The 25940-nt window shown below is 35.6% G+C and overlaps 6 protein-coding genes across 6 annotated transcripts; 2 read left to right on the top strand and 4 right to left on the bottom strand.

The window, feature by feature from the left end:
* Positions 1 to 260: 260 nt before the first annotated feature.
* Positions 261 to 2645, bottom strand: LOC125580790 (serine--tRNA ligase, cytoplasmic-like). The gene is made up of 10 exons (XM_048745945.1): positions 2491 to 2645; positions 2238 to 2397; positions 2100 to 2170; positions 1846 to 2007; positions 1666 to 1780; positions 1387 to 1580; positions 1211 to 1314; positions 962 to 1145; positions 697 to 876; positions 261 to 604 (listed from the first exon to the last, which is right to left on the bottom strand). Exons 2-10 carry the CDS (start codon positions 2368 to 2370, stop codon positions 392 to 394), a joined length of 1356 nt encoding a protein of 451 aa, XP_048601902.1. The 5' UTR covers positions 2371 to 2397; positions 2491 to 2645; the 3' UTR covers positions 261 to 391.
* Positions 2646 to 3260: 615 nt separating this feature from the next.
* LOC111207545 (pentatricopeptide repeat-containing protein At5g27460-like) lies at positions 3261 to 5095 on the top strand. The gene is made up of 2 exons (XM_022705705.2): positions 3261 to 3641; positions 3826 to 5095. Exons 1-2 carry the CDS (start codon positions 3375 to 3377, stop codon positions 5020 to 5022), a joined length of 1464 nt encoding a protein of 487 aa, XP_022561426.1. The 5' UTR covers positions 3261 to 3374; the 3' UTR covers positions 5023 to 5095.
* Positions 5096 to 5572: 477 nt separating this feature from the next.
* On the bottom strand, positions 5573 to 7850 carry LOC125580785 (mevalonate kinase-like). The gene is made up of 6 exons (XM_048745927.1): positions 7710 to 7850; positions 7289 to 7425; positions 6870 to 7119; positions 6550 to 6797; positions 6065 to 6472; positions 5573 to 5962 (listed from the first exon to the last, which is right to left on the bottom strand). The coding sequence occupies exons 2-6, from the start codon at positions 7419 to 7421 to the stop codon at positions 5856 to 5858; spliced, it is 1146 nt and encodes a 381-aa protein (XP_048601884.1). The 5' UTR covers positions 7422 to 7425; positions 7710 to 7850; the 3' UTR covers positions 5573 to 5855.
* A 122-nt stretch (positions 7851 to 7972) lies between these two features.
* LOC111198905 (signal peptidase complex subunit 3B) lies at positions 7973 to 9802 on the bottom strand. The gene is made up of 6 exons (XM_048745937.1): positions 9589 to 9802; positions 9327 to 9374; positions 8712 to 8774; positions 8548 to 8601; positions 8359 to 8445; positions 7973 to 8271 (listed from the first exon to the last, which is right to left on the bottom strand). Exons 1-6 carry the CDS (start codon positions 9712 to 9714, stop codon positions 8146 to 8148), a joined length of 504 nt encoding a protein of 167 aa, XP_048601894.1. The 5' UTR covers positions 9715 to 9802; the 3' UTR covers positions 7973 to 8145.
* A 1944-nt stretch (positions 9803 to 11746) lies between these two features.
* On the bottom strand, positions 11747 to 13161 carry LOC106445738 (E3 ubiquitin-protein ligase ATL31-like). Its single transcript, XM_013887358.3, has one exon. The coding sequence runs from the start codon at positions 13047 to 13049 to the stop codon at positions 11907 to 11909; it is 1143 nt and encodes a 380-aa protein (XP_013742812.2). The 5' UTR covers positions 13050 to 13161; the 3' UTR covers positions 11747 to 11906.
* A 9085-nt stretch (positions 13162 to 22246) lies between these two features.
* LOC106383974 (zinc finger BED domain-containing protein RICESLEEPER 2-like) lies at positions 22247 to 25327 on the top strand. The gene is made up of 3 exons (XM_048745924.1): positions 22247 to 22679; positions 22768 to 24979; positions 25061 to 25327. The coding sequence occupies exons 1-3, from the start codon at positions 22563 to 22565 to the stop codon at positions 25096 to 25098; spliced, it is 2367 nt and encodes a 788-aa protein (XP_048601881.1). The 5' UTR covers positions 22247 to 22562; the 3' UTR covers positions 25099 to 25327.
* The last annotated feature ends 613 nt before the right edge of the window (positions 25328 to 25940 follow it).

The following is a 25940-nucleotide window of genomic DNA, read 5'->3' as shown; positions in this document are numbered from 1 at the left end:
AACCAATCATTCAATCAGATTTTTATTCCTATCCACTAAATCTGAATCTGGCTTTGGCTAGTGAAAGTGGGATTATATGAGTCATTTTGGCTGTGTGCTTTGTCTCTATATATCTAGACTCAAATGAAATCAAGAATTTTTGCCATTTTTCATCAAAGTAACATGAGATCGAATAACACAACTCTTATTTGTTTTACTTCAAAATTTTACACTCTTGAAGCAAAGTTAAAAACCTGTGAATGCATAACTGAGAAGATGCATTTGCCAAAGAAAACAATCCGATGATGAATACGAAAAGGTAACACAACGTCAGTCTCAACAAAGTTCCAGAGAATCAAAGAAACACTACGATAGAAAATTTTCATCAGGGTTGTAATGAAATCATTCATAATCAAGCTTTGGACTTTTTGCCTTTAGTGTCTGCAGCCACTGGCTTAGCCTTGAAAGGCAAAAACGTCTCTCCGCCCATGAAAGGCTGCAAAACCTCAGGGATCTCCACGCCATTCTCTCGCTGGTAGTTCTCGAGGATGCAGCAGATGGTTCTCTCGGTGGCGGTAAGAGTCGAGTTCAGCATGTGTACGTACTGCTTCGCCTGCTCATTGCTCTGCATCCAAGAAAACCCACATCAAAGTCATTCATTACACAGGGTCGAATATATTTGCTGATAAAACGAAAAGAACAGAGAGAGAGATGTACCTTCTTCTGACCGTATCGGATCTCAAGTCTTCGAGCTTGGTAGTCTGTGCAGTTGGAACACGACACGAGCTCTCTGTAAGTCTCCGACGAAGGAAACCAAGCTTCCAAGTCGTACTTCTTAGCAGCTGCATCGTTCAATGCTCCCGAGACGATGGTAACGATTCGGTATGGAAGCTTTAGCTGCATAGGAATCATCATATACAATAGCCTAATTAGAAAACAATGAAAATTTCACAGGGTTTGTAACTTTGAATATTGACATTACCTCTTGGTAAAAATCTTTCGAGTTCTGCATCATCTCGTCAAGCATTTTCCACGACTCATTATCGTTAGGACTAGTGATGCAGAACTGCTCAATCTTCTCAAACTGGTGAACACGGAAGATGCCAAGTGTGTCTCTTCCGTGGGAACCAGCCTCCTTTCTAAAGCAGGACGAGTAACCAGCATATCTGGACAACAAGATTATCATGTCAATAGGTTGTAACTCAACAGTCTACTCGCTGCTAATGTTTACCTTATGGGAAGCTCGTTCGGAGGGATCCATTCATCAATATGGTATGCACAAAGAGGTTGCTCAGCAGTAGCAATAAGGTACTTGTCATCTCCTTCACCAGTCACCTAAATAAAAAAACTCCTCTCAGAATCAAAGCCCATGACAAGACTAAGAAAATAATTTAAACAGTGGAAGACCTTGTAAAGCTCTTCATCGAACTGAGCCAACTGTGCGCACTTGGCCATGACATCCTTCCTCATGAAGAACGGAGGCTGCAGTCCAGTGAACCCTCTCTTTTTCAAGAAGGTCAGCCCAAAGTTGATAAGAGCTTGGTTAAGTAGCAACCCATCTCCTTTCAGGAAAAAGCCTCTTGCTCCAGCAATCTCAGCACCTGATGTCAAAAAAAAAAACATTCTAATGAAACTCCACAATACGGATTCAGGAGGTGACAAAAGGTGTAAAGCCAATGCTAGCACCTCTCTTGGTATCCGCGATATCAAGAAGCTCAACGAGATCCACATGGTTTTTCAGCTTAAAACCAGGGGAAGCAACAAGCTTCTCACCCCAAACATCGTTCACAGCATTGTTCGCCTGCAAAATGAAAATCACTTGTATAAATCACTCTCCTTTCACAATAGTCCTTCAAGGAAACAAACCTCATCGTTGTCAACAGGAACAGAGTCGTGGATGAGATTCCCAACAGTCTCCAACTTAGCCTTCAACGCAGCGTAAGCTTCCCGTACCTCAGCCTCCTTCTCAGTAGCATCACGTTTGTTCTTCTCCGTTTGCTGAATCACCTCACTCGCATCAGCACCAGACTATTTCCAAAACAAAAGTTCCAATCACTGTCAGATCATTTAATCATCCTAAGTAATAAACACAATTGAGCTAGATATAATCAGTTACTAACGATCTTGAGCTTGGCGACTTGCTTGTTAAGCTTATTGAACTCCTTGCGGAAATTATCTACTTCGAATTGACCTGAAACAAAACGATGTTAGCAATCAAAGATCGATTCCGTAACGATTGAATCATGAGATGGTTTTACGCTGGCGCCATTCTTTGTCGAGCCTGATGATCTCGTCGACGACTTCGACGCTGGCGAATCTCCGGCGTTGGGATTCGCGGATGATCTCGGGGTTGTTCCCCTTCTCTTCCCGGAAAAGATTGATGTCCAACATGTTTTGTGTGTGTGTGCGCTCTTCTCTCTGTGAGTGAAAACGGAAACGAGGATATGAATCTCAAAAGCTCAATTAAACGGATTTGGAGATGAGAAGAAGCGACGTTAAGCGATAACTTACGTAGGAGTGTGGAGAAGAAGAAGGAGATGACTCTGCGGCGATTGATTTTTACCTCTGACGCGGAGAAAGTCTATCTAGGGTTTGTGTAAATTGATTTTCTTTATTTAAATTAATAACCAACATATCCCTTGTGTTTTACTAAATCACTAAAACAACCCCACACTTTTAGATTTGTAACAAAAACCCCCTTTCTTTCCATCAACAATCTTCGGAGTATTATCAAATCGGTCCCTATTTTTTTGGGTGCAAATCGGTCCCTAATTAAAGCGTCTATTATAATAACTTTTCCACGTCGTGGCACTACCAGAGTTTGAGAAATACTTCATCCATTCCACACATATTAAAAAAAAAACATATCAAATCATTATAATAAATATATCATTTTCTATAATTTTTAAATTTTAATACAATAATAATTTAATAAAATCAATTAATTTTATTGAAATTTACAATTTTTTATAGAAAATACAAAATTTCTATATATGTGGAACAATTTTTCTTCTAAAACGGAAGGTGTATATTCAAGAAAATAAAATTATGAAATCTTAAATTAATCCAATTTTCCATCTTACTGACATGAGATAATTATAAACAAAAGATTATTTAATCACTCACTTGCAAGTCATTAATAAACAAAAGCTTATTAATCACTCACTTACAACAAGCTTACTGACATGAGATAAATATAAACAAAAGCTTATTAATCACTTACTGACATCTTATAACTATAAGAAAGAACCTTATTATATATCACTCACTTGCATGACACTAGTTCTGCAGATAATTTTGTTTATGGGCTTAGCCCAGCATATATTTTAGAGCCCAATTTGTATCTGTCTCTTCTTCTACCTAGCAAGAGAACCTCTGCAACATCTCAGGTAACAATGTTCACCAGGTTTCGTCTAGTTACGAATAAGACTTTCTCCACCACCACCGTTCTTAGGCTCGTGTCTTCACGCGCCTCCACGGACACGTCATCCTTATCTCATCATAATAGCTTGAAGGAGATACTGAGAAAGAACGGTCCACGATTCAGCGTCCCTTCCCTGCTCCAGCAACGACTCGACTCGGGCCACCCCGTCACGTTACCGGAGCTCCGGTCCATCACCAACCGCCTCATTAAATCTAACCGCCACGATATCGCACTCCAGGTTCGAAAGTCTCTCCCTTTACCAAACACAATGATATTGGATACATAAAGTTTAGATTTTTCTTTTTAGTTCAAAAAAAAAATTTAGATTTTTCCTTTCAAGTTTAAAAAAAAAAAAGTTTAGATTTTTCCTTTTTTTAGTTAAAAAGAAAAGTTTAGATTTTTGCCAGTGATGTTTTGTACAGATGATGGAGTGGATGGAGACTCAAAAAGACGTTCACTTCTCTACCTACGACACGTGTCTTAGATTGGAGTTGATCATCAAAAGCCACGGCTTGAAACAAGCAGAGGAGTATTTTGAGAATCTCTCTCTGAAAGCTTCAAAAGCATCTTATCTTCCCCTGCTTCGTGCTTATGTTAGGGATAAACTGGTTCTTGAAGCTGAATCTCTCATGGAGAAGATGAATGGATTGGGGTTTCTCGTCACTCCACACCCGTTCAACGAGATGATGAAGCTTTACGAAGCCACTCACCAGTACGAGAAAGTGGTATTAGTGGTTTCGTTGATGAAGAGGAACAAGATACCGAGAAACGTTCTTTCTTACAATCTCTGGATGAACGCTTGTTGTGAAGTATCCGGTGTGGAGTCTGTTTACAAGGAGATGGTTGATGACAAGAGTGTTGAAGTTGGGTGGAGCTCTTTATGTGCTCTAGCGAATGTTTATATCAAGGGTGGTTTTGCTGAGAAGGCGAGTTTGGTGCTTGAGAGTGCGGAGAAGAAGTTGAACAGAAGCAGTAGGCTTGGATACTTCTTCCTCATCACACTCTATGCTTCTTTAGGAAACAAAGAAGGAGTTGTGAAGCTTTGGGAACGTTCAAAGTCTGTTTCCGGCAGGGCTACTTGTGCAAACTACATATGCGTGTTGACGTCCTTGGTGAAACTTGGTGATCTTGCAGAAGCTGAAAGGGTGTTTAGTGAATGGGAGGAGACATGCTGTAACTATGATGTTAGAGTCTCAAATGTTCTTTTGGGTGCTTACATGCGTGGTGGAGATATCCGCAGAGCCGAGGGGTTGCACCACCGTGTGTTGGAGAGAGGAGGTGTTCCAAACTATAAGACTTGGGAGATTTTGATGGAGGGGTTTGTGAAGTGTCAGAGTATGGAGAAAGCTATTGATGCTATGCACCGAGCGTTTGAACTGATGAAGGACTGTCATTGGAGACCGTCACAAAAGATTGTCATGGCCATTGCTGAGTACTTTGAGAAGGAGGAGAAGATGGATGAAGCTAACAGATATGTTAGAGATTTACATCGTTTAGGTCTTGCAAGCTTGCCGTTATACAGATTGTTACTTAGAATGCATGAACATGTCCAGAGGCCAGCTTCTGACATCTATGAAATGATGAAGTTGGACAAAATTATAATGGATAGAGAAAGTTAAGGGAACAAACATTAAAGAATGTTACCATAGTAGAAATCTTTATGTGTACAAGAAGTCAATTTTTTACCCGTACAACAGGTTAACTTTTTACTTGTTCATGATACAAATGTTACTTTGAAAGTTAAAAAATAACAAAAAATTGAAGGTTTAAAGTGTCATTAGATAAAAGTTTCAGAGTCTTTAGGGCTGGGATTTTGAACTTGCCAAACCAAATTGAAATTTTTGGTTAGTTGGGTAATGAATTGGATTTGATTCAATAGTTTCTTTTTTTAAAGTAGTTTGTTTTTCGGTTTGGTTCAGCATTCAGTTACTTCGGTTTTCTTAATAAAAAAAACTAAAAGAAGTTATAACCAAACCATATTAAACCGAACTAACTAAATTTCAAACCAAACAAACCGAAATAACTAAAGTAACCAAATTTAACCAAAAATAATCAAACTTATCCGAAATTTCAACAAACCAAAATATAATTGAAATAAAAAATTTTGGTAGGATTTTTAAAAACCGAACCGAACTTTATTATGGCTTAATTCGTAAGATTTATGTGCCTAGTTAATAGTTATCTTTATGTAACAAAATATTGTCAGTTCATACTTCTTTCAAGAGAATCCAACTTCCTATCATGTCCATAATCATGCATTAATTTCTACAAAAAGAGAAAGAGACTTCACATGGAGAGAAAGCATTTTACATAATAGTAAAAAAAAAAATCAACTCTTTGAACTTCTAGTTGCAGCCTTCTAGTAGACAGTGAGCAAGTTCAAGAATGGTGATTGGTGAGAAGCCAAATATGATGTTGTTAACCACATAGCATCAGGGATACTCCAGTCTGATCAAAAGCAAATCTCAGCTCCTTTACCACCAATTGAAGCAGTGAAGCACTGAAAACCACTGGACTCTAGCTCTTCCACCACTTTCTCCACCACCGTCCCTGAAACCACTTCATTTACCAAAGAAGGATACAGCGTCAATGAGGGACAAACAAATTCAAGAACTCAAATTCCTCAATAAAGAATGATTGAAAGTTTCTGAATAAGGATACGTGTAGGTAATAGAGTGAGGACGCAGCCGCCACCACCAGCTCCAGTCAGTTTTGAGGTAAGTTTGTGCTTGAGAGTGGTCTGTATAACGGTATCAATCGAGCTGTGGCTAACCCCCATTGACTCCAGCAAGCCTTGGTTCATCTCCATGAGTTCTTTCACACTCTCTTCTTTCTCTGTCACCGAGATGTCATCTTTGGTTTGGATGATCGCAGCCACCTCTTTGCTTATAGAGTCCACAGCATTGAACACCGAGTTCATCGCCTCTGGATGTCTGACCGCTCTCTCTGACACGCCAGAGACCAGAGCCTTCGTGTTCCGACCAACTTTAGTGTTGGTGATCAACATCCTTAGAGGCATGTTTGACTTTAACCGAGTTATCTCACCTGAGCAGAACTTGATTATGTTTCCTGCAACAACCACAAACACACACAAATGGTTTTCATCTGATGAGAGGGTTTTGGATGTTTTAAGAGTTGAAACTGACCGTATGCACTGACGGTGTTGTCTATCCCTGAAGGCTTCCCATGGATGATCTTTTCTCCTTCAAACGCCCATTTATTCAGCAACTCAAGATTGGTTTCATCTAGAGAAGACCAACCTTCGCCATGAGTTTTGTCTGAAGTAGAAGATGCAATGAGAGCAGCTGTGAGAGCTACACAGAAAGCTGCTGATGAACCGAGGCCAGATCCGTATGGAAGCTCGGTTGTAATGATGACAGTAGCTGGAATGAATCTAAAAAAAACACAACAACAAGACTCAAACAATCTGAATAATGTCCTTTGAGCTCAACTTGTTTTTATTTACCCAAGGATGCTGGTGTATAACCAGAGGAAGGTAGAGATCCCAGAGGAGAGCTGGATCTTTGCCTCTGGAATGTTTTGCTCTTCAACCAAAACAGCTATTGATTTAAGTGTCTGGCTGGAGCATGAAGACGGCGTTGAACGGGAAACATTGCTTGAATCGTAAGCAATCCCTTCTTTGAGTCTGGATACAGACCAAGTAAACTCCAAGGAGAGGTCCTTGAGTTGAAGTGTAAGCCTATCATTGTTCTCATCTATCAAACAAAAAAAAAGAAAACAACCATCAATGTTAACTTCTTCCACATTTGATCTGAATCCATCTGGTACTAAGGTCAAGTCATTTGCTAATTAGACATGCTTCTAGACTCTTACATCAACACAATGTCCAAAAGATTATTACATGAACATTCCAAAGTCTAGAACCTGAATGAAGAGGAAGGCGGAGAGTGACGTAAGTGTAGAGATCAATGGCTGCAGCTACAGCTGTGGAACCATGAACAACAGCGTGTTCTCCTGCAAGTATGATCTTCCCCGGAGCTCTCGCTTTCACTTCCATGTTTCTAAATCAATGTTACATAAACAGAATGTCAAGGAAACATACAGAACCATTAACAACAATAGAGTCTATGTAACTGGAACACCAACTCAAGAAGAGATATATAACAGTGACGTTGTTACAAAACGTGAATCAGACCAAATGGTATTTGTATAATTGAGATCTGAATCAAACTAAAGACCAAAGCTTTGGACTTCACAACCAAAATGGTAAAAAATGTGAATCAGATCAAAGCTGCTCGGATCCCAAAACAAAAACGAAATTTTAATATTCCTTCTCTTATTGTACCTGGAATTGCCAAGAACAGAACCCCTAGAAGAAGATGGACACTGTCTGGAGAAGCCTCCTCAATCTTACTTTTCATTTTGGATTTGTTTTGTTTGGTTTTCACACGTGTTTTAAAGAAGAACAGGTTGGAATGGAAGAAACGTAGGAGACACACACAGTCCCATACGCATTTAGCAACAATGTCTATTTCTATTAGATGAGAAACAAGAAGACATAAATTGCGCAACAGAGTACGTTTGTGTTAAGTTCTATGGACTTATGGCTTATTCAAAAAATATATAATCTTTATGAAGTTAGCAATGCTAAAAGAGTCAATGAAGGATTAAGTCTTTTGAGTTATTAGCTCATAAGTTCATTACAAAAACAATGTTTCAAACAACTGAACAAACATAACTCTCTTCATTCCTAGATGATATCCATGAGGCCTCTTTCATAATCATCTGTACGCATTGGGTAGACGATAACCAGACATGACTATTTTGTCAGCAAACATCTTGCCAGTCTTGGGCATGACATGCCAGTGGAGTGTCAAGTTGAAGTCTTTCCCTCGGAGGTTGTGTCCCTACAAAGATCCCATTAACAACAACATATCAGAGATACTCTCTTGCCCCCCAGTAAGAGTTCTGTAAGTTTCTTTTGATATATATACCTGGTCTATGAAACGGTACTTGTTTGAGATTTGAATCCAGAAGTTGGCTTCCTCTTTCTCTGGTATTATAGCATCCCATAGAGAAACCTGCCAAAACGTCAAGTACATGGCATGTCAACAAAGGATGTCCTCATCTAACATTAGAGGCATCAACACACAAGAACCACATAAAGCAAAGTAGATTCATACCTGATTCAGTGAGTTCTTTGAGGTTTCATACTCTGCTGCTACAAAAGCGAACACCTGCAAAATGTTTTGGTTTATGTTTGTTTTGTGTTCTTCCAACCAATATTCAAAAAGAAGTATCCAACAAGACAGTATGAGATAAGGGAGACCTCAGGTTAAAGCATTACCTGCTTTGTGTTCCAAGTAAATAGTGACTGCAAGTCTGCTGTTATGTTCAGTGTCAAGCTGACCTGAAAACACGTAGTAAAATTCAAAGCATTTAAAATATATATATGCAACTGATAAATGGCAGCCTGATGACTCGATAAAGAAGAAAAAACTGCTGGTGTGCTGTAAAATAACCGAGTTTGTACTTCTTTAACTAATATAACATCTGAAGTATATTAATCAACTTCTACAATTTGAGTTCAGTCAAGAGTATGTTTATATTTTACTACAAATGTTCAAAAGAAAGCGTGGCATCTAAATCCCTATGACCATAAAAGTCAAGAAACACTAAGCATTAAGATGTCTCTTTACAAAATCTCATACCAAAGCACAAAGTTAGAAGTCATGACTCTTAGCCTGATTTCAACCATCAAGAAAAGAAAAAAGAAGCAAAAGTTTATGTTCACTTGAACTCCACACTCTTTAGATAGACAGAGAAGGAAGTGATGATGAAATAAGCATTGATTTATCAAACAGATACACTCAAACATATATTGTAGGCTCCTCAAACCAAGCAATTATCTGATGAATTAGAAAAAAACACACAAGGAAGGGGCAAGACAATGAAAGCTAACCTCATCATTTCCATGGGGTTGCTTCTGAAACCAATTGATATTCAATATCTGCACACCACATCACAACCCATTACATAAAAATTCAAGCTTTTTCACAACCCATATAACAAAATTTCCAGAAAGGCTCAACCTTTATCAGTTTCTTACCACAAGAGAGGATAGAATCTAACACAGTTAAGGATCTAAAACAACTTAACTGTATCATGCACATATAGACCCAGTATGCACTAAGAGATCTCTTAATTTAAAAAAAAAGGCAAACCTGGATCTGAGCAGAGGGAGTTTGGTTACTGAAGTTATCAGAGAAGGACGCAATCGCGCAGATGAAGGCTAGTATTGTGACAGCGAACGTGAGGAGAGCGTTCGCTCTGTACCCAAAAGAATGCATCTTCTTTAAATCACTCGTCGAAACGTTTCTCCACTAGGAAGGAAGAAGAAGAAGAAGAAGAAGAACGTTTTTATTTATTTTATTTAAAAAAAATAATTAATTAATGTTTTATTTATTTCCTTGACTGACTGATATGCTGCAATGTGATTGGCCAAGCCACGTAGAATACTAATGTGATGATATAAACCGGCATTGCGGTTTACAATATCACCGGTTCAGAGATTGATTGATCGGATATGTCTCTCTGGTGAAAATTGTTCGAATAATATGTAATTTAATTCTATATATTTACATCTTTTAAATATATGTAATTCTATACATTTACATCTTTTAAATGTTTTGCTAGAAGTTTGATTGGATGATAAAAAAAAATAATTCTTTTATAAAAGATCTACCAATCAAAATCCAAAACTAGACATAAAACCGTAAAAGAGTTGATGCAGAGAGTGGAGTATAAATGTTCACTGATCCAGTCCGATTCGATCTTAAAACTTGATTATTGCAGCTAGGAAATCAGTTTCTTGATCATCTTTATCGTCTTGTGGCAAACCAAAAAGATAAAAAATATTGTTGTGTTCAGGATTAGATATAGGATTTTAAAAGTAATTAACATTTATTAAAAATTTTAACCAAAAAAAATTCATAATTTAGAAACTTATTTCTATTTATATAACCTCTACAAAAATTGAAAGTCAAAATCAATATTTTGTTGGGTTGTACATATATCAGACCCTGAAGGTGTTTGTGATTGCCCAACGATCGGATGGCACTATAAGATCATCTCTAAACAAGCTGCATGTAGTGTGGAGGGGAGTGAATGATCAACCTTTTACTTTATTAGGATTTTAGTTTCGTTTCTCGTATGTATATCATTTTATCTGCCTAAACACTTTTGTAACCACTCTCGTAACCTCTTACTAAAATATTCCACAGAAGGATCAAGGATATACACTTTTGTTTTTGGTAAAAAGATGGTTGGAGTTTGAAGATGCTAAGAGAAAAGTTACAACATGCGGCAAGCACATATACTAAAAAGAGTTACAATGGTATCTTGTTTGTCACATCATCGTGTGTAGTAAGAATATAGGCAACAACGATGAATTTGTATTCACGTTTAGAATTATTGTATAGTCAACGGAACCTTCCTTGGAATTGAAGGATGGGATTATTGGGTACCCGTTATCATGAGTTTTGGTAATTTACACATTATCTTTCCAGAACAAATTTGATTAACTTTCATACGTCAATTTGTTGAACAAGTAACCTACGGATCCGTATAAAGGCGGTGACCAAGTCTTTGTCCATCTTTTTTGGCTGTCAAAAGTCATCGTCTATCTAGATGACATACATAGGGAATGAAGTTGCCATATTTGATACTCCAAGTTTAATTAGATTAAAAAGATTTTCTCAGACTATTTTTGGCCCCATGTAACGGGAATCTCGTATTAGAAAGTTCAAATGATTAATTGTCGGAGCTCAGTGAGGATAAGATTATATGAATTGTATGATTCTAATTAAAACATGGAGTAAGTTTCAAATCAAACTCAAACATGAGTACACTTTTTTTATTAAATCCGTCTACAACACTAGCCCAAAAAAATTAAACAAGTAAGTTGCTAACAAATTTATTAATTATGAATTATCGTATTCGTTGAGTAAAATAATTATCATGTTAGTGATTTTTAATTATTTAGAAATGAATTTTATGATTAACAAACTGACAATTCTAACTATTCAAAAACACATACTATATTGGTAGCATACGAAATTAAAATAGACAATCAAATCCATTACATTTTGCTAAGATACACTACCAAACCAAACTATTACATTTCTAACTACTAAAATATATTTGGAAGCCTTTATTCAACAAGTATATTCTATATCTTCTCTTCTATGTATCCTTGGTCGACGAATAAGACTTTTCTTGTTTGTTTCTTAAAGAACAGAGAGGTCAATCTCCACCCAATACTACTCATTGTTCTTTGTTTGACTTTAATGGTCGATTTCTTTCTGAAGAAAAAACATAATATAAAACAATACAATCTCCTTGTCCATGGGATTGACATTAAAAAAGGAAACATAATATAAATATCTTACATCAAAAAAAGGAAAAAGAAAATAAAAGAATTGCGTAAAATCTTTTGTATGAACAACACAAACTTTTTTTTATAGAATAAGACAGAAGCCACCTAAACCGGTAATCTAACGGAACCACTAGATAAACCAACTGTACCCGTATGTTGACCTCGAACCGATGATGTTCCTTCACCGTCTTTATTAACTTCAACTCTCGGCGAAGGAACCGGCGTAGTCCTCCACATAAAAGACGGGTTTCTAAGAAAATTCCATCGTTCTGCTCGTACCGAATCACCGGTTGGACTTGTTACTGCATTTGCTTTGACACTACCGTTACCACCTAGCCTAATCGAACCATCGTCCCTACTCCTCCACAAAAACGACGGTGTTTTGATAAACAACCACCGGTCCGACCGAGCCCTTGACCGTTCAACCGGTTTACCACTCCTCGATCGAATCAAAAGACTATTCGACCGGTTCATCTTCCAATTCGCCATAATCTTTTTCCTTAACTCTTCCGGTAACCTTAACGTAAACCGCTCGGTACATTCTCCAGGTAACACCACCGAATGCCCCGTCGTGTGCGACCTCGGGAGCTTGACACGTGCCACACTCCCGTCTTCCACCGCCGGTTCAGGAACCACCGTTTGCTGCGACTCGAGATCAATTTCGGTTACCACTTCCGGTTCGACCGGCCCAGCTGTTGTCTGCTCTTGCTCAGCGAGATTGGTCCGGCAAACCGGACAAGTCACGTGACTCTTCAGCCACGCGTCGATGCAGTGAGGGTGGAACACGTGATCGCACTTAGGCAGCAAACGCAGCGTTTCGTCGTCCTCGAACTCGTTCAGACATATCGCACACTCCAACGCGCCTTTACCTATCTTCTGCGTCTTTACTTCAGAGTAAACGAAAGTCGGGAACGTCTCGAGCATCTCCGCGTCTAGCCCACGCGCCACCGTCGCGTTTATCACTCTCCTCGCGCCTACACGTGGGTTAACGCTGCCGCCGTCGGATGCGCTGGTGCAGTGACGGAGGTAGATGGTGAAGAAGCCCATGAAGAAGAGAAGAGCGATCACCACCACCACGACAACAGCCATGACTGGACTTAACCTGCCGCCGTAGTCATACGGGTTGTTCGGGTCGGATTGGCTCGGTTGACCAGAAGCTAGCTCCGACATGGTTAGTAGTAGTAACAGGACAACAGCTAGTAAAGCTGGTTGCTTTCGATTAGGACCACCATCGAAGAAGCTCTTCATGCTTAAAGGTTTTGTTTTTTTAATTGAAGTTAGTTATGAGGAGAAGAAGGTGAAGTTTATAGAGAAGGTTTATTTGAAAAGTTGAAGGCTTGGAGAAGAAGAGAGGAGGAAAGACTCAAAGAGGGTGGTGGGACCAGTTTGGGGGTTGTGACATCAGCAAATGTGTCACTAGCTGAGCTCCACGTAGACAGGGAGACTTTTCCAATTGAGGTGGGAGTGAAAGTCATAATAGTTCGGTGACTTTGAATACGTTGACATGGTCTTATATATATATATATTTTTTTTTTTACATGGTCTTATATTTCATTTATCAAACATATTATATGAAAGGAATCATTTAAAATTGGTCAATTTCAGATTCTTTTACCCATGCATTTGCAAGTTTCATTCATAGTATTACTGAAATCTCTTGACATTTTAAATTTTTAGTGAGAAAAGTGTAATAAGTTGCATGTTATGGTTTATAGATTTCATCAACTTTAGAACAAGTTAGTGACATTTGTTACCATGCTATATTCGTTTTTTTTAATGTTAATACAAAAATTTGGTTAAACAAAAGGGGTTATTTGTGAAATAACCAAGAAAATAAACAAAATTAGTTTTCTAGAGAGAGAGTAGAGAGAGATAGGAAGATAAAAGGGGAGAGAGAGTGTGCTTTTGGTTGTTTAGTTAATTTTTTTTTTCTTAGTCACTGAGTGCAATTTCTCTAAACAAAAAGCTAAATGACATTTTTCAAAAAAAAATATGTACGTAACTTAAGTAAAAGAAATGATAACGATGTTTTATCTAAATTATGAAAAAACATTTTTCTTAATTTTACAAAAGTCAAATTACTATAATATTAATATTTATAGTATAATTATCCAATTTCAATCACTTATTTTTTATAAGGGTTTTCGCTTGAAATACAAATTGGATATAAGCAATAATGAACCAACAAGGCTTACAAAACAAGACACACGATGAACCTCATCAAAATAAATGGTAAAGTAGTAGGAAAGGAAACTTAAGGGAGGGAAAGATCATCAAATTGAGATTTTATAATCCAATGTAATGGCAAAGACAAAACAAACATGAATAAACCAAACTTTCAAAAAAAAAAAAAGAACTTTCTCTTTACTAATCGTAGCCATCTTTCGTAGGTCCTACTTTGATATTTGCATCCTTCTAGAAAGCTCTTAGCCATCGCAGCTTCATAGGTCTATCGTGATCACTACTAACCCATATGATTTCTAATTATAACTTACGCACTTTAGTTAGGGGGCGACTGGTTTTCCCACTACCACCCGCAAACGCAGCTTTTGCGGTTGGTAGCGGTTGTCAGCGGTTTACAACAATCACTCAAATCGCTTTAAACCGTATCAAACCGCTTCAAACCGCTTCGAATCTCATTAATTCAAAAGGTGGCTCCAGCTAGCGTTTGCAGACGGTTGCGGGAGGGTAAAAAAATTTCTTTTTTCTAAACAATATATATAAAAAAGTAAAAATATTTAATAAAAAAAATAAAATTGAAATTATGAAAATATTAAAATATATATATTATATTTTAATTAATATTATAAAATTTTATAATAAAAACAATTTCAATAAATTTTCAAAAATTAAAATTATAACTTTCTAAATATAAATTTTATATTTAATATAATTTTATGATTTTTGATATTTTTTATAATTATATTGAATACAAATATTGTTAATTTATTATTTGACTATTACCGCATTAGGTAGTTAACCAGTCACAAATCACCCGCAAACGCACCAATTTTTAACCGCAGTACCAGTCGTACAAATCTCTTAAAACCGCTAGAAACCGCAACCGTCCGCATCCACAAACTCCCGCAACCGTAAATGCAACCGCTGCGTTTGAACCACTCAGGTCCTTAGTAGTCGGCATTTGATAAAAAAAAGTTAGTAGTCGGCATTTGATAAAAAAAAGTTAGTAGTCGGCGTAATGAAAAATGATTCGGCATTTCTGTTTTTTTTTTCTCTGAAGTTTTAACCACAACAGCAAAAAAAATAATTGTAGAATCACAGTATTAAGTATATATGCTCGGTCAGTCGGTCGCTCCATCGCTAGTCTCCACAAACAACAGTTATATATCATTTTCGATTTGAATTAGTAAAAACTAACAAGTACATTAACTAATTTTAATAGACTGTTATATATACCGAGTTCAAATATGCGAGAAACTATATTACTATAGCTTAGGCAAATGTTTTAGGTTTTACTGGAAAATTTAAGGTTGAATTATTCGTTGTACTAATTCTCTAGAGAATTACTTAAGTTTCTACCCAAACACCCTAGTTAACGTATCAGCGATTATATTTGTAACGAAAATAAGATCTTTGAATTTTTTACTCTATTTTTTATTTGTTTTCCAATTTAGATTTTGCTGGAAAATTTAAGGTTGAATTATTCGTCGGTACTAATTTTCTAGAGAATTAATTAGTTTGTTCTACTCAAACACCCTAGTTAACGAAACAACAACGATTATATTTGTAAAGAAAATAAGATCTTTGAATTTTTACTCTACTTTTTATTTGTTTTCCACTATTCTGCAATGTTACCGAAAGAAGCTAATATCATTTTAAATTTAGTTGGAATATTAAAGACAGATAATCTTGTTATATATTTGGGTCAAACATTATCATTCTTGTGAAGGGAGAAAATAAAGTCGAAGCAGAAGCAGCTGACTTGACTTGGTCGCCGGTGGCGAGTCTGGCGACCAACTGTTATTACATTGACCCAGACTTGCATGAGGGAAAAACATCACGTACTTTCTACTTGCAAAGAAGAGACGACACATTGTTTTCTATGGAGTTACGTAACTAACCACTGTTGACTGTTCTTCGCCATATAAAACTACGTGCCGTTTGTTCGTATGCCTTGTTTTTTACTCTCTACAGAAATAAAAAACCTTTTTGAGTTTTGACTTCATATGTAGAAATGATAATTGATGAATCATGTGAAAGTTGAATACTTTTTCAAAAGAATGTTCCCTTTGTTTAACGTTATGGTTATAGTATAAAACCAATGACGTTTTATATCCATACGCAAGAATCTTGAAGTAACACAGCAACGTGAATTACAGTCTGTTCTATCATCGAAGACATGGTTCAAAATTCATCCGTTAGTTTCTTGTAAGCGCTTTGAAAAATTTGCAATATTCTTGTTACCATTCCTGCTTTTCCTTCACCGAGCAATGAACTCGGATTAATAAGCGTCATGAAACAAACCACACAAGTGTTCTAAAGTTTGGTCTTTGTTGGAAACAAGAATGTTAAATCTTCTTCTCTCTTACAGTGGCTCGGGTAATGCATGGAATACAGTAATCTGCATGAGTGAGAACTCGAACCTTTCTTCACCATGATACTGCATCAAACATTAGTTTTCAAATGCTACATACAGATTCAGCAGGCATTTTCAGAGAGTAAATACTCCATCTGAGCCTATTCGTGACCTTAGAAATTGGTTGCACAAGTTTCAGAGACAAAGCCATCCTTGTCAAGCATGCATGATTGCATCATCGACGTTGGCATTGTTTCTTTCAATCTGTGTCATTATAAGTACAGACAAATCATCTTAAAATGGTGTCCTAATAACATATAATCACCGATATAACTTGATGCAGGGGAAGAAATAGAACATTTGCAAGTACGTTATTGAGGAGGTTTATTGTAGTTGTATCTGAATAATCTGTCCTTTTGTTGCATTATATATTAAACTGAAGCTAAAAGTTACATTTTCTTATTTCTTTCCCTTGTTTGCAGGTCATTGCTTCGACCTATATGGGAATCATCTTGGGCTAGACAGTTAGAATAAGTAGGCAATCCAAGTCTCACATCAGATATTAGACCAAAGAAAATCTAATCTATAAGTCTAGTCTAACTCTATTTAGTATGAGAGTTTTTCGTTCACATGAACAAATCCGTGATGGCTTAGGTTCAAAGCCAATAATATCACATTATTGACTGTGATAAAAAAAATACTGAAATCAAGAATCAACAACCTAGTTTTCGAAGGTTTTATGTTTAAAGATAGAATGTTTCTTTGTTTCAGAGCCGTTGGCATGGTCGTTTACAAAGAGGTGTTGTGTTCTTCCTTAACTTCAAGCACACACAATGTTGTAACCATCACGAAGACTTTAGAAGAAGTGGAAAATGAAGAGCGTGTACAAGATGACAAAACCCTTGTGAACTGTTAAGTAGTTTTCTGCATTGCCGTTTTTATAGCATCTATTGTAGGAAACTATGTAAAGAGTTCTTGTTGTTGCAGTGGCATTCAAGCAGTCGCGGTGGCTTACTTTAGATCAGCCTATGCTCCCACAAATCATCCGCTTGAATCAGTAAGTAACTATATTCTATCTAATATCGGGTCTTGGTTTTATAAGAATGTTCTCATCATATCCTAAGCGTATATCATTGGATTCTTTCAAGAAACAACATCTATGGAGATGATGTGAGGATGCAGAGTATATTCCCAAAAGTGTCAAACGTGTTCTTGTTGCGTGAAGACGTTTACCATATACAAAGATCAAGTTACATCAGAACTGAGAATCTATGGCGCTTACCTCAGGTATAGAGTAGAAAGAAGAAGAGTTTAACGCTATGATTTATTCAGTCTCTCTGTGGCATAATCTTTGATATGTGTAGGAACAAGGAAAGAGTTATAATAAACGAGAAGAGCGGTTACCTCATGCGCACAGAGGTATGCTCATCAAATGAAGTCAGTGCTTCGAGTTTTATAAACTTAAACGCGTTGCTTCTCCAGGTTATTTCCAAAGTACTTTATCATCTCACAATTAAACTTCTTTGATTGAACCTTGTCATAAAGTTTTATTGTACGGTGCACTATAATTTTTGGTGTATTATACTTTTCTAATTATATAAAATAAAATTTAACTTCATCGGCTCATCGTTGCCCTAGCTAATTCTAATGCGGTATCTTGCATTGTCCTAGCTTAGTGTTTCTTTGGCTTAGTTTTTAGTTTATCGCATAGAAAACCTTACTTCAGCTGAATCTTTTTTCGAATATTTTCTTGTAACTCATAAAAGTATTGTTTGACTATAAGAATATGCAAATATTTTTCATATTTATGATCATGGCTATGGTTTAATATGCAAAATTTTAATAAAGGCTTGTGCAGGCCGGGCTCATTTAGTTTATGGGCCTTGAGCTGAGAAATGTTTTTTCCTCCAAATTATGACCGTGTAATTTTGAATTATGACCTTAATCTATACTAGAGGTGGACCCGCTGATAGAGCGGGTGTTTTTTTCTGTTTATATAGTGTAACTAAATATTTTTTACACCATTATATAATATATAAAAATTGTAATAAAATGGTGACAAAAATACATCACAGAATACATACATTACTGTTATATAACTCCACTAATAGTAAAAGTAAAATAATTTATATAACTGTAAATGTAAATATCACGCGAACATTTATTTTTATTTAACCGATATCATTTTTATTTACCCGATATCGAGTTGGCTAGTGGTAAAGGAAATGCTAGTAGCCTTTCATTGGTCGGGTTTGATACGTGTTGGAAAGAATTATTTACAACATTTGGGTTCCCAGTAAAAAAGAGAAACCATTTTTCATTTTTTAGGATATACTTTTGTTTTCTATAAATAATATAATATTTATTAATTTTTTCATGTATTATGTATTTTTTATTATGACTATACACATAATAATTAAAATAGTTTTTTTTAGTTTATTTTTAGTTTATGTGTGTGTTTTCCATAAACTAACATATATATGTGAAAATAATATTTGAGATGTTTTGATAGGTTTTGGTCATAAATGATAACTATTTTTAAATTTCCAACCCATTATATAAGTAGTCTTAATTTTTAATTCCTCAACCTGATATATAAATATTCGTCATGTATTTTTAGTAAAATATTTATATTATACTTATTAAAATGAGCAATTTGTTAGAATGAGTAATTGCATTTCTTTTATTTATATTATTATCAAATTAATTTTATTTTAACTTATTGACTTTAACATTTTATGATATGTAGGATTTTTATTTTATTTGAATTTGTTTTTTTTAGAACATTGTTATCTTGTCTAAATTTTTTTCTTTACATATAAAACTTGAAGAATATTCTTTTGAAACTTTCCCTATTACAATTTTCTCGTAAGAAATTTTTTATGTGTTTTTAATTTTTTTAATACTAATACTTAAATGTACATGTTATTACCAAATCTAATATTTCAAATCCTTACTAAAGAAAAATAATTTAATGTAAAATAAAAAAATATCGTCAATTAAATAGATTAGTCAAATTGGTTATTTGAAAATTTTAATTAGGTACAAATTTATAATTATCAAGTAAAATAGATCTTTTTAAATATTTCTCATTATTAAGTTTTTATTCTCAAATAAGACACATCCTTTAATTTTTTTAAATATTGTTAATTGATTTAATTAACAATAAAACTTTGAAAAATGTAATAAACATTATTTAATAGAAGATAATATCCACGGATTCATGGAAAGAAGTTTTCTACTTTACATATTAAGGTTTATAGTATTAATGTGCATTAAGTGTAATAGATATCATGAATTTGTTGTGGAATAGATTTAGAAAAAAAAAATTGGATTTAAGTTTATTAATTACTTCAGTGGCATTGTATTGAAATTAAGTTGTAAGTCTTAGGGTTATTTCTTATTTGTACTTTCATTTTAATAAAGTAGATATATTATTATCAAATTAATTTTATTTTAACTTATTGACTTTAACATTTTATGATATGTAGGATTTTTATTTTATTTGAAAATTTTTTTTTAGAACATTGTTATCTTGTCTAAATTGTTTTCTTTACATATAAAACTTGAAGAATATTTTTTTGAAACTTTCCCTATTACAATTTTCTCGTAAGAAATTTTTTATGTGTTTTTAATTTTTTTAATACTAATACTTAAATGTACATGTTATTACAAAATCTAATATTTCAAATCCTTACTAAAGAAAAATAATTTAATGTAAAATAAAAAAATATCGTCAATTAAATAGATTAGTCAAATTGGTTATTTGAAAAATTTAATTAGGTACAAATTTATAATTATCAAGTAAAATAGACCTTTCAAAATATGTTCTCATTATTAAGTTTTTATTCTCAAATAAGACATATCCTTTAAATTTTTTAAATATTGTTAATTGATTTAATTAACAATAAAACTTTGAAAAATGTAATAAACATTATTTAATAGAAGATAATATCCACGAATTCATGGAAAGAAGTTTTCTACTTTACATATTAAGGTTTATAGTATTAATGTGAATTAAGTGTAATAGTTATCATGAATTTGTTGTGGAATAGATTTAGAAAAAAAAAATTGGATTTAAGTTTATTAATTACTTCAGTGGCATTGTATTGTAATTAAGTTGTAAGTCTTAGGGTTATTTTTTATTTGTACTTCTATTTTAATAAAGTAGATGTTTTAACAATTTAAGATCCTAGTTTCTTAATAAAATTATAAAGGAAAAGAAAGTACATAATGCTAATGCAAAAGCACTCCGAACACTTGTCTTAAGCCGCACTGGGTTTGGGTATTAATTGCGTAAAGCTCTTAACAGAAAAAACCAGAAAACATATATGCTTTTTGGGGGGGGGGGGGGGGGGGGGGGGGGGGGGGGGGGGTAAATGTTAAATGAAAACATATATGCTTCTTTCTTCTTTTTTAGGCCGTGTAAGATGAGATGATCACTAGTTTGACGCCACGATATGGAAGGGCTAATATTAATCATAGAATCTGGAATGATAGGCTCTTAATGTTTACTGCATTTTCGTGAAGCATTAAGGAATAATGATGAAACGAAGCAATTGCTTAGAAACTAGCTAAAATGTAGAATGGATTTTCACAAAAATTTAGTAATATTGGCATTGCATCAGAGAATATCAGACACTTCATTACAATGAAACAATCCCTTGACTGGTCGATGTAACTTGTAAGTTGTAATCAGGCCCCTCAAATTTAATTAAGATCGACAATTTTAACTCAATCCAATTCTGACTAAACTTTCCTTATTGTTTTTTCTTTTTCTTGTTATGTATTATCACTTACATTTTAATTCTGAAAATCATTGAAAACACCGTGGTCCTTTGCGCAAAAAAAAAGAACACCATTGTCCTTATCCATGCCATGTCAAGCGATCCTGATCGTAAATGTACTTCTCTTGATTCATTATATATAATACATTTTTGTCAGAAATAAATTAATAAGTGAACCCTACATCTTTGGCTTCAAGCCATTTAATGTCATAGAAAAAAAGTGGGGCATCGTTCTATCGACCAAACTTTTACCATTGGTCATTTGTGACATGCGTGTTTAGAGTATGTGAAAGCGATACAACATATAAATTTCTAGAAACTACATTTAAGAACTTACTATAACAACGACGAAAACAAAAAAGATGACTTTTAAAAATTAAGAAAATATAAGCGGTCCATCAGTTTGGTTATGATCGATGACGCGTGGTGAAAGTGACTATCATAATTATAATTTATAAATATTTTGCTCTACCCTTATGTGCCAATCACTGTGTCATTTGCCAGCAGAAAACATAAAAAAACATACCTTGAAATGAACAAATGTGGTCCCTAATCCATAAAATCATACCTTGAAATGAAGGGATGAGAGCATTTGGAAATCGATCATTTATCGGCATTTCATATACATACAAGTTGAATTGCAATGATGTCCTTTTGATTTCTAGCCTGCGATTTGTTGGAAAGTATGTATATTTACTGATATATCTATACATCCCAGTTTCTTAATATATATATATACACAGTTACACACATATATAATAGCGTATTTAGAAATGTACAAAATAATTTATTTGGTTATATATCATTAAAATACACTTATATTTTCGATTACTCGTTACAAAAACATAAAATTAGACATGATTGAGGTCAATCATTTTATGAAAAATCAACACTGGATTAGTAAAAAAGTATGGATCGGATCTTCCTAATCATGTGTTGGACCTTCAAGTTAAATAAGTCTTTTCTTTTTTTTTTGAAATTTGGCCGGCATAAAAGGATGTGAAGTTCGCCTCTAAGCGGAGTAACTACTTTACATAGTGTAAGCTAATAAACCAAAAATATGAGAAATCAATATTAAAGCCCTTTGCAAGTGTTTTATTTTGGCATGAGTGAGGCTAGCCCTGCGACATTTAACCGAATCCGATTACCCGAACCAGAACCGACCCGAAATTGAATCGGTTCGGATCGGATCGGTTAAAGGAAATTATACCCATGGACCAAATTAGATTTAACCGTGGATTGCGGGTCGGGTCGGATTTTTACCCGGTTTATTTCGGATACCTGGGTTAACCCGAACATTAATTAGGCATGTTTTATTTTTACCGTTGTGCTTCACGCATGTGTCTCTCAAGTCTCAACACTTCACCCGAGTCGTCTCTTCGAATTCATCCCCAATTCCAAAACCTAGCCTGCAATTAGAGATCGAGAATCGAGAAAATGAGTCTACAAAAAGGGCAAATCGTGTTAGTTGCACCCACAAACCTTCAATCCTTACAGAAAATCGACGATTGTTTCCCATCTCCATCATCTGCATCATCGAGAATTCAATCGGAGGTATGCATCTTTTCTTAGTTCTCATTCTTAAAATCGATTTATCATGAAATCGATTGATTTTTTTACATTGTTTGGTTATTTATTGCAGATGGCTTCTTCTGACACTCATCAAGAAGAAAACAACAATCAACCAATGGAAGAGGACGTTTCTTCTGATGAAGACATGGAAACACTGGGTAGCAACTACAAAAGGAACGAGAGAGATGAAGAGGGTATTGGTAGTTCTGGTTTAGGGTCAAGGAAAAAGACCAGGTCTTTTGTCTGGAAACATCTCACCAGACTGAAAGACGACTACGACAGATGCAAATGTCGCTACTGTGGGAAAGAGATGCCTTGTCCAAGTAAGTCCGGGACAACTAACCTCAGGAAGCATATACTTGGGTGTAAGGGATTCCTCGCATGGAAGGCTGCAAAAGCGTCGAAAGGGAAGGGTAAACAGACAGAGTTAACTCCTGATGAAGAAGGCAATCTGACTTTGTACAAGGTGTCTGAAGATGTTTTCAAAGAGGCGACAGATGAGTTGATTGTATTAGCCGAGTTGCCTTTGGCTTTTATTGAAAGCTTGGCGTGGAGAAGCTTCTGCTTAAAGGTTCAGCTCCATACACCGGTTTGTAGGAAGACATCAACAAAGCAAATTGTGGCCATGTATGCATCAAGGAAAGCGAAGATGAAGAAAGTTCTTGGACAGAACAAACAAAGGTTATCTCTGACGACAGACATCTGGGTTGCTCCGTACACTTCAGCAAGCTACATGGTGATCACTGCTCATTTCGTAGATGCGAGTTGGAAGCTTCAGAAGATGATAATAGGGTTCAAGAATGTTGATGATCACAAAGGGTCTACAATTGCCAAAGTTCTGATTGATTGTCTAGCTGAATGGGATATAAGAAGAGTCTTTTGCATCACGGTGGATAACGCAACGGCTAACACATCAGCTATGAAGAAGTTCAAGGAAGATTTTATGAGTCAGGGTGAAGATGCTCTAGTCTTGAATGGAGAATTCTTGCACATCAGGTGTGCGACACATATCTTGAATCTAATTGTCAAGGAAGGCTTAGCTGAAATCGATGATAGTGTTATTGCCATTCGGAATGCTATTCAGTACGTGAGGTCTTCAACAAATCGTCTCAAGTCCTTTGAATTTCGGGTTGAAAGTGGGAAGATGACTAGAGGAAGTCTGCCATTAGATGTGAAGACCAGATGGAACTCGACATATCTCATGTTAGACCAAGCTTTGAAGTTTCGCCTAGCATTTGAGAAGATGGAGTCTGAAGACAAACCGTACAATGACTATTTCATGGAGATCACAGATGGTAAAAAGAGGATTGGACCACCATCAAAATCAGATTGGGAAGAGGTTGAGAGGTTGGTACACTTTCTCGTGATCTTTTACAATTCTACTTTGGTACTCTCAGCTTCGAAATCCATCACTTCACACAAGATCTACAATGAGATTGTCACTATCACTAGGAATGTTTGTAAGATAAGCAACGCACAAGGTCCTGATGATTCATTAAGGTACAAGGCGTTGTCTATGATGGGGAAGATAAGGAAATACTGGAATCCGTTCGTGGAAGAAGATGAAGCTGAGAAGAGCAAGTTTAAGAGCTGTAAAATGAACAAGCTCATCATAGTTGCAAATGTCTTTGACCCAAGAAAGAAGATGAACTTTGTTAATCTCTGCTTTGAGATGTTGTATGGTAAAGAAAGCATCGAGTATACTCTGCTTTCTGAATCAGTTTTGGATATCTTGAAGAAGCTTTATGATGAGTACAGTCTTCGAGGGTCAGGTGGGTCACAGTCACAAGGAGGATCATCTTCTCAGACCCAAGATCAAGATGCTGGTGCAGCTTTTGAGTCAAGAGATCTTGGTAATGGCATTGGATATGAAAGAATGGATAACCTCTACGAAGAGCTTATACAAGAAGCAGGTACACATGATTCTAGCAATGAGTTAGAATTGTATCTGAAAGAGAAAGTTGAGACCACAAAGCCTATGGTTGGAACCGAGTATGATGTTCTATCATGGTGGAGAAGAAACAGTCCGAAGTTCCCAACCTTGTCTCGAGTTGCTGCTGATATTCTAGCTGTCCAGGTATCATCTGTAGCATCAGAGAGTGCGTTTAGCACTAGTGGGAGAGTCCTAGACACATATAGGAGCTGCTTGACACATTTTATGGTTGAGGTGTTGGTTTGCACACAGCAGTGGTTGAAATCAGAGAAGCATATGAAGGAGAAAGGCGTTCCTACTATCGAGCAACTACTTGAAACTGTGGAGTTAGAAGATGATCTCATGAGAGGTAAACTTTACTAGATTTGAACTCTTTTAATACTGTTTCTTTAATTTGAGTTTGAAAACTGATGTTATTATATTTCTGTAGCCAATGAACCTGAATTCAACGTCCAAGAATTGCCATAGACTTGAGTAAGAAGTGGCAAGTGGCTACCTCATTTGAAGTTCAAGAAGACTTTCTTTGTGTTGTGTGTTTGTTTCAGTTAAATCATATCTTTCTTTGTGTTGTTGTGTTTGTTTTTTTGCCTCATTTTCGGTGTGTTTTAGAACACAATGTTTCATTTTCCATGATTCTAAAACTATGTTTGCTTTCTCATTTGTTGGTGTTCGGATAATTTGATGAGGTTTCGGTTTTTTTTTTTGAATTTCGGATACAATATAACCGAAACCGAATGATACCCATTTATTTCGGGTTAACAAATGGTTAAAAAAATTTTAAACCGATCCGACCCGAAACCGAAATGAACCGGTCCGAAACCGAACCGAATATTGGCTAAATACCCATGGATACAACATCAATTTACCCGATTTACCCGAACCGAATGGGTATTATCCGAAACCGAACCGAATACCCGAAATCGCAGGCCTAAGTGAGGCTCAGGCCTTTGTTTAACGCATGCTTGGAGACAACTTTCGGTTAAGAATACTGATAGATATTAGTTGTGTTTTTCTCTCTTTTCACTCTCTTTATTCTAAAAAAAAAAAACTAAAAAGGAGTGTTTTGTACCTTTACTATTTTCTTTCGACCAAAAATGGTCTATAACTAAATAAATAGAGAACTTGCATCATGTACACAAAATTTTCTTCCTAATTAAAGAAATATCCGAAATCCTATATGACGGTACCTTGATTGCTAGACACAAAAGTTTACTATCATAGTAGGTAGATTGCTAATATCTATGTTTTTTGTATTATAAACCAGATATATAAATAAATAAATAATTATTTTACACAAATGTCATGCATTT

Source organism: Brassica napus, chromosome A2, assembly GCF_020379485.1.
Source record: "Brassica napus cultivar Da-Ae chromosome A2, Da-Ae, whole genome shotgun sequence".
NCBI lineage: Eukaryota > Viridiplantae > Streptophyta > Magnoliopsida > Brassicales > Brassicaceae > Brassica > Brassica napus.
The sequence above is the reverse complement of the archived record's forward strand: the minus strand, read 5'-3'. Positions and strand labels throughout refer to the sequence as shown.